Source organism: Hyla sarda, chromosome 10, assembly GCF_029499605.1.
Source record: "Hyla sarda isolate aHylSar1 chromosome 10, aHylSar1.hap1, whole genome shotgun sequence".
Lineage (NCBI taxonomy): Eukaryota > Metazoa > Chordata > Amphibia > Anura > Hylidae > Hyla > Hyla sarda.
The window spans coordinates 140,784,393-140,794,757 of record NC_079198.1 but is presented as its reverse complement, the minus strand read 5'-3'; the positions used below and the strand labels follow the sequence as shown (position 1 = coordinate 140,794,757).

The 10,365-nt window shown below is 44.8% G+C and overlaps 1 protein-coding gene across 5 annotated transcripts in view; it reads right to left on the bottom strand.

Annotated features, from left to right (window-relative positions):
• ACOT7 (acyl-CoA thioesterase 7) overlaps positions 1–10,365 on the bottom strand; it is a 207,042-nt gene that overhangs the window by 38,625 nt on the left and 158,052 nt on the right. For all 5 annotated transcript variants that reach the window (XM_056541982.1, XM_056541981.1, XM_056541984.1 and 2 more), the window contains one exon: positions 1,801–1,985. In XM_056541982.1, the coding sequence (XP_056397957.1) occupies positions 1,801–1,985 (185 nt within the window). The remainder of the gene's footprint in view (positions 1–1,800; positions 1,986–10,365) is intronic.

Sequence of the window (10,365 nt, the reverse complement as noted above, 5' to 3'; positions counted from 1 at the left end):
GTATGTGTGTGTACAGTATGTGTGTGTACAGTATGTGTGTGTACAGTGTGAGTGTGTGTGTACAGTGTGTGTGTGTACAGTGTGAGTGTGTGTGTACAGTGTGTGTGTGTACAGTATGTGTGTGTGTACAGTGTGTGTGTGTACAGTATGTGTGTGTGTACAGTATGTGTGTGTGTACAGTATGTGTGTGTACAGTATGTGTGTGTGTACAGTATGTGTGTGTACAGTGTGTGTGTGTGTACAGTGTGTGTGTGTACAGTATGTGTGTGTGTACAGTATGTGTGTGTGTACAGTATGTGTGTGTACAGTATGTGTGTGTGTACAGTATGTGTGTGTACAGTGTGAGTGTGTGTGTACAGTGTGTGTGTGTACAGTATGTGTGTGTGTACAGTGTGTGTGTGTACAGTATGTGTGTGTGTACAGTATGTGTGTGTGTGTATAGTATGTGTGTGTACAGTATGTGTGTGTGTACAGTATGTGTGTGTGTACAGTATGTGTGTGTACAGTATGTGTGTGTACAGTATGTGTGTGTACAGTGTGAGTGTGTGTGTACAGTGTGTGTGTGTACAGTATGTGTGTGTGTACAGTGTGTGTGTGTACAGTATGTGTGTGTGTACAGTATGTGTGTGTGTACAGTATGTGTGTGTACAGTATGTGTGTGTGTACAGTATGTGTGTGTACAGTGTGTGTGTGTACAGTATGTGTGTGTGTACAGTATGTGTGTGTATACAGTATGTGTGTGTGTACAGTATGTGTGTGTGTACAGTATGTGTGTGTACAGTATGTGTGTGTACAGTATGTGTGTGTGTACAGTATGTGTGTGTGTACAGTGTGTGTGTGTACAGTATGTGTGTGTGTACAGTATGTGTGTGTGTACAGTATGTGTGTGTACAGTGTGAGTGTGTGTGTACAGTATGTGTGTGTACAGTATGTGTGTGTGTACAGTATGTGTGTGTACAGTATGTGTGTGTACAGTATGTGTGTGTGTACAGTATGTGTGTGTACAGTGTGTGTGTGTACAGTATGTGTGTGTGTATAGTATGTGTGTGTACAGTATGTGTGTGTACAGTATGTGTGTGTACAGTGTGTGTGTGTACAGTATGTGTGTGTATAGTATGTGTGTGTACAGTATGTGTGTGTACAGTATGTGTGTGTACAGTGTGTGTGTGTACAGTATGTGTGTGTGTACAGTGTGTGTGTGTACAGTATGTGTGTGTGTACAGTATGTGTGTGTGTACAGTATGTGTGTGTACAGTGTGAGTGTGTGTGTACAGTATGTGTGTGTACAGTATGTGTGTGTGTACAGTATGTGTGTGTACAGTATGTGTGTGTACAGTATGTGTGTGTGTACAGTATGTGTGTGTGTACAGTGTGTGTGTGTACAGTATGTGTGTGTGTACAGTATGTGTGTGTGTACAGTGTGTGTGTGTACAGTATGTGTGTGTGTATAGTATGTGTGTGTACAGTATGTGTGTGTACAGTATGTGTGTGTACAGTATGTGTGTGTACAGTGTGTGTGTGTGCAGTGTGTGTGTGTACAGTATGTGTGTGTGTACAGTATGTGTGTGTACAGTATGTGTGTGCGTACAGTGTGTGTGTGTACAGTATGTGTGTGTGTACAGTGTGTGATATGAAAACATTTATTTCCCCCGGAGTACCCCTTTAATTCTACCGAGCTGAAGCAATAAAGGGGCCGGGGATGAGGATTCTGGGAAATCTGACAGATTGGTCGTCAATTCCCTGAATATCAAAAGTGGCTGCAATAAAAAGATGTGAGACAGAACTGGACGCAGAACTCACCGCGATCTGAGGGACCGGCAGCGGTTTTCCATCTTTGCTGAGAGAGACGTAAGTGAAGAAGGCGCTGACCGCTCTGTAGCGCTCCTGGGCGTCACCGACCAACATGTCCGCGTCCACAAACACCTCGATCTCCATGGACTTGTTGCTGGTGAAGGTCATTCGGCCGGAAACCGTAATGATACAACCTGAAGGACGGAGAAGACGCGTTACTATGGCCGGGCGCACAGTCACTGGGGGAGACTTGCAGTTGCCCATAGCAACCAATCAGATCGCTGCTTTCATTTCTTACAGGCCTCTTGAAGCAATCTGATTGGTTGCTATGGGCAACTGCACCGCTCTTCCCCTACACAGGTTTTCATAAATCTCCCCCATTATATCAATATCGATGCTAACAACATGATATAACAGTGGGCTCCAAACTGCGGCCCTCCAGATGTTACAAAACTTCAACTCCCAGCCAACGGCTGTCCGGGCATGCTGGGAGTTGAAGTTTTGCAACATCTGGAGGGCCGCAGTTTGAGACCACTACATTAGAAGGAATGGCAGAGGGTGTGTAGACTTTTACAACCGACCGTAGATTTAGACTAGACAGTGGAGGACATTTATCATTGTAGGTGCGACTTTTTTTTTTTATCCTGCTGCGCAAAATTTTGCAACCAAAAAGCTAAAGCCTGGTCTGGGCTGGTGTATTTGTTTTGCGAATTTTTGGAAGTGTTTGCGCAAAAAATTGCTACTTTGTAGTTAACTGCGCGCCCTATAGACAACAAAACAAATACTCTATCATCATTAAAAAAAATTTTTTTTTTTTGCGAATTTATTAAAAATAAAAGGCAAAATTTTCTCATGGACGCAGAATAAAAATGGCACGGGTGACATTTAAATCAATCTAATCCACATAAGTACGATATGTGCTGGAATCCGCATGATAATCCTTTGGGTGAACCGGGCTGCGCAAAATTGCTTCATTTCTTACTCTTTCTACATTAGAGGGTATGAATACTTTTGCAGCCAATTTATTTTGCTTCTAAGAACCCTTTGCAGTGATCCTACCCTTGTTAGTTCTTGCACTTCTCCTTCCCCCTTAAAGGGTTACTCTGCCCCTATACATCTTATCCACTATCCAAAGGATAGGGGGTAAGATGTCTGATCGCGGGGGTCCGACCATTGGGGACTCCCGCAATCTTGGCTGCAGCACCCCAGACATCTGGTGCACGGAGCAAACTTAACGGCTGCACCCCACTCGTGATGTCACAGCCACGCCCCCTCAATGCAAGTCTATGGGAGGGGGCGTGACGGCTGTCACGCCCCCTCCCATAGACTTGCATTGAGGGGGCGTGGCTGTGACATCACGAGCCTCTGGCACTGCACACAATGTTCAAAACTAACGCCGGGTGCAGCAGGGAGATTGCGGGGGGTCTCCAGTGGTGGGACCCCCGTGATCAGGCATCTTATCCCCTATCCTAAGGATAGGGGATAAGATGTCTAGGGGTGGAGTAGACCTTTAAAGGGGTACTCAGGTGGAAAGCATTTTTATTTTTTTTATCAAATGTTGCCAGAAAGTTAAACATATTTGTAAATTACTTCTATTAAAAAATCTTAATCCTTCCTGTACTTATTAGCTGCTGAATACTACAGTGGAAATTCTTTTCCGTTTGAAACACAGAGCTCTCTGCTGACATCATGAGCACAGTGCTCTCTGCTGACATCTCTGTCCATTTTAAGAACTGTCCAGAGTAAAAGGAAACCCCTATAGCAAACATATGCTGTTCTGGACAGTTCCTAAAATGGACAGAGATGTCAGCAGAGAGCACTGTGCTCGAGATGTCAGCAGAGAGCTCTGTGTTTCAAAAAGAAAATCATTTCCTCTACAGTATTCAGCAGCTAATAAGTACTGGAAGGATTAAGATTTTTTAATAGAAGCAATTTACAAATCTGTTTAACTTTCTGGCACCAGTTGATTTAAAAAAAAAAAGTTTTTCACCGGAGTACCCCTTTAAACAGATTTGTAAATTATTTCCATTAAAAAATCTTAATCCTTCCAGTACTTATCTGCTGCTGTATGTTCCACAAGAAGTTTTTTTCTTTTTTAATTTTCTTTTCTGTCTGACCACAGTGCTCTCTGCTGACACATCTGTCCATGTCGGGAACTGTCCAGAGCAGGAGAGATTTGCTATGGGGATTTGCTCCTACTCCGGACAGTTCCTGACATGGACAGAGGTGTCAGCAGAGGGCACTGTGGTCAGACAGAAAAGAAATTCAAAAAGAAAAGAATTTCCTCTGTAGCATACAGCAGCTGATAAGTACTGGAAGTAATTTACAAATCTGTTTAACTTTCTGGCACCAGTTGATTTAAAAAAAATGTTTTCCACCGGAGTACCCCTTTAAGGGATTATGAAGTAAATTGATGGGCACCATTTTGCAATAGTAACAGGAAATACGGAATGGTCTGGTAATCCAGAATATCTGATAATCGGAGCCTTAGTCCCGTGAGCGCTGGTTTAGCGGAGTCTTACGGCGCTTACATCAGCACAATGTAATGTTAGGAAACGTTCCTACATCTAAACACTGGACATGTGGCTCTGATAAGACAGAATTAGTCAAGCTTCAGACGTTTGCCAAAAACTCGGCCTTCTCCAGGGCATATAATATATTTAGCAGCGGCTCCATTGTACGGTAAAGCTGTAACAATCTGCGCCGCTCGCTTTCTCTCGCCACGTTCCTTCCACCTCTCCATAAAACAGCAGCAAATGAAAAGACGCCCGGATTGGGCTTTTCTGGCAGACATTAGTCCAGATCCATTATTGTATTAAAGATTTAAACATTCACAACATGGGAGATAAAAACCTATGAAAACAACCGGGACAGTAGGTGCCGACCTCCATAATTAAAAACATGGGGGGATTCAATTAGGACGGGAAGACGTGTAACGCATGATGAATATTTAAAGGCAGTAAAAGCTTCGCAGAAGGTTACATGTGGGGAGATGTGCGGGAAAGATGGCCATAAGATGGGAGCTATGCGCCATCCTGAAGTACACGCATTTATTACTTAGTAAACCATCTCCCCTGGTCCGTTATCTGATCTGCAGCCGCACATGATAAATGATGGAGAATGTCATTGCCTTCTTCAGACGCCACCTATACATGCTTCACCAGAATGGCCCGAGACAGATGTTCCCATATCATCTCCTCAGCAGACGCAGATTGGAGAGTGATCGGTGATATCACTTTCATCCAATCCTCCACACTATACGATTACTAATTGATCTGCATTATCACGTTCATCCAATCCTTCACACTATCTGATTGGAAAATGGTCAGTAACATCACTTTCATCCAATCCTCCACACTATATGGACATTTATCAATGGGTTTAGTCAGGTTTTCTTTACTATAATTGTCGCAAAATTGTCCCAACTGCGACTACACGATTTTTCGTGCGACATTTTGACTGGAAAGCGAGAAAAGCAAGTTTTCCAAAAATTTGCTATGTAGTAATAATTTTAAAATGGACTACGGGTAGTCAGGTATTTATTAACTGCGACAGTCGCAACTGCGCAAAAAAAGTCGCAACAGCGTTAAAAATTTACTAAATTTACTCCGGCTCAAACATGGAGCAGAAAAAGCTACAACCAAAGTAAAAAAGGAAAAATTGCTTACGTGAAAGAAAATTATCAACAGGCTGAAAGCAGTTGATAAATACGTCGCACATAAGCAAAACAAAAGTAAGGAAAAAACTACTAAAAAAAAGAATACATAAGCAAAGATTGATAAATGTCCCTCTATATGATTGGAAAATGTTCGGTGATATCACTTTCATCCAATCCTTCATACTATCTGATTGGGAAATAATCAGTAACATCCCTTTCTCCAATCCTCCAAACTATATTATTGGAAAATAGTCGGTAATATCGGTAATATCACTTTCATCCAATGATCAGTAATATCACTTTCATCCCATCCTCCCAATTTTTTTCTCGAATTAATATGGAAAAATATTTACAATTTATAAAATAATTTCCTTTTATGCAGACGAGGGATGTTTCATGAAGCCAGAAGGTTCAGCTATTAAACATTTTTTTTGTCATTTTATCAGTGGTATCAAACCGTGGCCCTCCAGATGTTGCAAAACTTCAACTCCCAGCATGCCCGGACAGCCAACGGCTGTCCGGGCATGCTGGGAGTTGAAGTTTTGCAACATCTGGAGGGCCACGGTTTGAGACCACTGTCATATAGTTTCAGGGACGTGCACAGGTTGACTAGAAAGGGGGCTTGACAGTCTGGCATCATTATGTGGTCATTTATATATATAATTATAAAAGTGGCCTTTTTTTGATTTTTTTTTTTAGTTTAGCCCCTACCCCCCCAAAATGTCTGTGCACGTCCTCGAATAGTTTAGTTAATATCCTTATAGTGCCCTAGTCGCCCCCATGCTTTTATTGTAGGGTCTTGCAGGACGTCTCGCGCAGTTTCCGTCCCTTTCTGGTCACGTGACGACCACTTTGAAGTGACAGGAATTTTTGGTAATCACGGGGCACATGTTTTTCCAGGCTGCAGGAGCTCCGATGTTTCCATTACATGCGAGGACTATTTTATTTCTATCGGTTCCCTCCGGGCTCATAAACATCCGCGAATCACAACCAGGTGCTACCAGTTTACATTATCTGCGCAGAAGGAATTTCTTTCTGTAAAAAGTTTAGCGTGCCACGTGGACTCTGCTGGCTGTGTCTTCCCAGCGCGCTGTCCCTTTAAAGGGGTTCTCCACCATAAGGTGATTTTAGTACTTACCTGCCAGGCAGTAATGGACATGCTTAGGAAGGATCCGCACTTATCTTGGGGCTAAATGTTGTGAGATTACCATAAGGCTATGGCTATCTTTTTTGTGAAACGGCTATTTCCTGTTGGAGTTCCCTCCCTCCAACTACGAGTCCCAAGATCCCTTGTTTGTAGGTGTGAAGTCACTTTTCTCCCTCCCATACGTCAGCCACCCCACCCATTGAAACACACCTGTGATCCTTTCCATGCAATAGACCAGTGTTTTCTAACCAGGGGTGCCTCCAGCTGTTGCAAAACAACAATTCCTTGCAGAATGATCTCCCTCCCACCCAGTGGTCGCTCTACCCATTGAAGCAGACAGGCTCACTCTGATCACCTGACTAGTGATGTAATGTCTCGGGCCGCACTTCAACCTGGGAAAACCTGAGACGACACTCAGACAGGCTCCCTCTGATCACCTGACTAGTGATGTAATGTCTCGGGCCGCACTGCAACCTGGGAAAACCTAAGACAACACTCATTTTGTAATAAATATTGGGACAAAAATCCCATAAGAATGGTGAGACCACCAAACACAGGTACAGACATTATGTTATGAACTACACTTACAGCCCCTGTAACATAGTCAAATAAAAATAAATCCCGGAATACCACTTTAAGCTTTTTGCAATCTTGTACAATACTTTTTTTTAGTTACATATGTAACAGCGGATTAGCATAAATTCTTGGGCTGTTCCATTAGACGCAGCTGCGGGGTATTTTGTGAAGACTTAATTAGAGATGTTTCCGTCCATTTAAACATTTGCTCGGAGCGGTTTAGCGTAATACTTTATAGATTCCGAACCTACTACTGCTCGGGCCCCGCAGACACAATGGATGCAAAATGGGTCAATTTACAAGAACATTCAGGACTTTATCTGCAGCAGCGTAAATGGGGGCCGGCCATTCGCCTTTCCTTGCCCCCAGTATCACGACAGGAACAAAATAATGATGTAAATGAACATTGGTCAGAATTAGGGCTTAGTTAGTTACCTCTTTTTATAGAGAAATTATGACAACCCCAATGTGGAATATTTGGGAAAACTGGGTGACAGCTGATAAGTATGCAAAATGCCCACAACTTTTCCTAACATTTCTGGGCCTCATACAGGAAAAAGTGTGAATGCCCCCATGGCTATGGGTCGTCAGGAAAGAAAATCCAGAGGATGCTCCCATGGTGGTGGGTTGTCAGAATAGAGATACAGGATGATGCCCCCATGTTGGTGGGTCGTCAGGACAGAGATACAAGGTGATGCCCCATGGTGGAGGGTCATCAGGACAGAGATACAGGATGATGCCCCCAGGGTGGTGAGTTGTCAGGATAGAGATACAGGATGATGCCCCCAGGGTTTTGGGGTATCAGGACAGAGATGCATGGTGATCCCCCATGGTGGTGGGTCGTCAGGAGAGAGATAAAGGATGATGCTCTCAGGGTGGTGGGTCATCAGGACAGAGATACAAGGTGAGGCCCCCAGGGTGGTGGGTCATCTGGACAGAGATACAAGGTGAGGCCCCCAGGGTGGTGGGTCATCTGGACAGAGATACAGGATGATGCCCCCATGGTGGTGGGTCATCAGGACAGAGATACAAGGTGAGGCCCCCAGGGTGGTGGGTCATCAGGACAGAGATACAAGGTGAGGCCCCCAGGGTGGTGGGTCATCTGGACAGAGATACAGGATGATGCCCCCAGGGTGGTGGGTCATCTGGACAGAGATACAGGATGATGCCCCCAGGGTGGTGGGTCATCAGGACAGAGATACAAGGTGAGGCCCCCAGGGTGGTGGGTCATCAGGACAGAGATACAAGGTGAGGCCCCCAGGGTGGTGGGTCATCTGGACAGAGATACAGGATGATGCCCCCATGGTGGTGGGTCATCAGGACAGAGATACAAGGTGATGCCCCTATGGTGGTGGGTCGTCTGGACAGAGATACAGGATGATGCCCCCATGGTCGTGGGTCATCAGGACAGAGACACAGGATGATGCCCCCAGGGTGGTGGGTCGTCTGGACAGAGATACAAGGTGATGCCCCCATGGTGGTGGGTCATCAGGACAGAGATACAAGGTGATGCCCCCATGGTGGTGGGTCATCAGGACAGAGATACAAGGTGATGCCCCCAGGGTGGTGGGTCATCAGGACAGAGATACAAGGTGATGCCCCCATGGTGGAGGGTCATCAGGACAGAGATACAGGATGATGCCCCCATGGTGGTGGGTCATCAGGACAGAGATACAGGATGATGCCACCATGGTGGAGGGTCATCAGGACAGAGATACAGGATAATTGGAAGGTGCTCTGTGAGGGGAAGGGGGACATAAGATCTTAGGGGCTCTATAGAGGGAGCCAGGGGCATAAGGAGCAAAGTAGAGATGCAAGCTGACAAGGGCTTTATGAGTAAGAAAGAGACCGTAGGGTGAAAGTGGGTCTGTGAGTGTGAGTGTGTGTTTGGGGGGGGGGATCTGGGGGTGGACATTGAAAACTCGGAATACAAAGTGTCAATCAAGGGCTCTGTAGGTGGAAGGGTCCAGGCAGGAGGAAAAAGTGTCAGGGACATCTTCTTAGCCGACGTGGATCGGTGACCGATTGCGATATCACTTTCATCCAATCCTCCACACTATACGATTCTTCTCTTTAGCCCCAGTAAACTTGTCTTCTGTGATTTATAAGATGCCGCTGGTTTTCCTTTTGTGTTTATATATGTAATATTTATTTCATTCAGACAATTCTGTCACAAACCATGACAAGATTTCTGCCCCTTGGTTCTGTTGGGGCCCTTTCCATTTTCCTTGCATATCACTTTATGTCAGTGTTTCGCAACCAGGGTGCCTCCAGATGTTGCAAAACTACAACTCCCAGCAAGCCCGGACAGCCTTTGGCTGTCCGGGCATGCTGGGAGTTGTAGTTTTGTGAAACCTGGAAGCACCCTGGTTGGGAAACACTGGTCTACCCTAATATTCTCCTTTTTATAACCTTTCCATTTTATTCAGACTTGTGCTGGATTTTACACTCAGTTGACTGGGAACAACCAACATCTTCAGCCGCACTCTGTGTTGTATTTTGTTATAACCCTTTCCATTGATACAATTGTCAGCTCTCATGTTGGGGGCCATGTTTACTTTCTATGATGGTGCGGGAGGAAAATGACTCCAGTCTTATGGCGCCTGTACAATTTCAGGCCTCTTATTTTTTGGGGGGTTTATTCCAGTTAAGCGTGGCGGGCCCTGCTGTTTTTGTCGCTCATTGCCATACGGTATATTGAGAGTGTACGGTCAGGCCCTTATGGAAGCCGCACTCGGTTACTGGAATCTATCTGCTGCAGATCCATATGATGTCAGTTCAAGGACACACGGTGGGAAATGCAAGTAATGGAAAAAAACAATCAGACGAGGCAGGAATCGTAACACAAGGGGTTAAATACTTAGAGTGCGTTCTTATGGGATCAAGACGTACAGGCAAACCCTGGGATGTAAGGAAAACAGCGGACGTTAAATATGACCTTGACCCGCGTCAGACGATATTTGTTATAAATAGACCGTACACATGTCATTGGAGAAAGTATCAGGTCAGCGTTCTGCGCAGCGACCAGAAAGTAAACGGCAAATTTGTTTTGTTTTTTTCTGCAGTGAATGGACCATAAGACATCGCCGGCTCCCGTATACGACACGCTTTCATTAGATCCTTATCCTCGGGCCACACATTCCACTAGAGAAAATACAAGAGAATAGGAGCCATTTTATCTTTATTCTGTCTG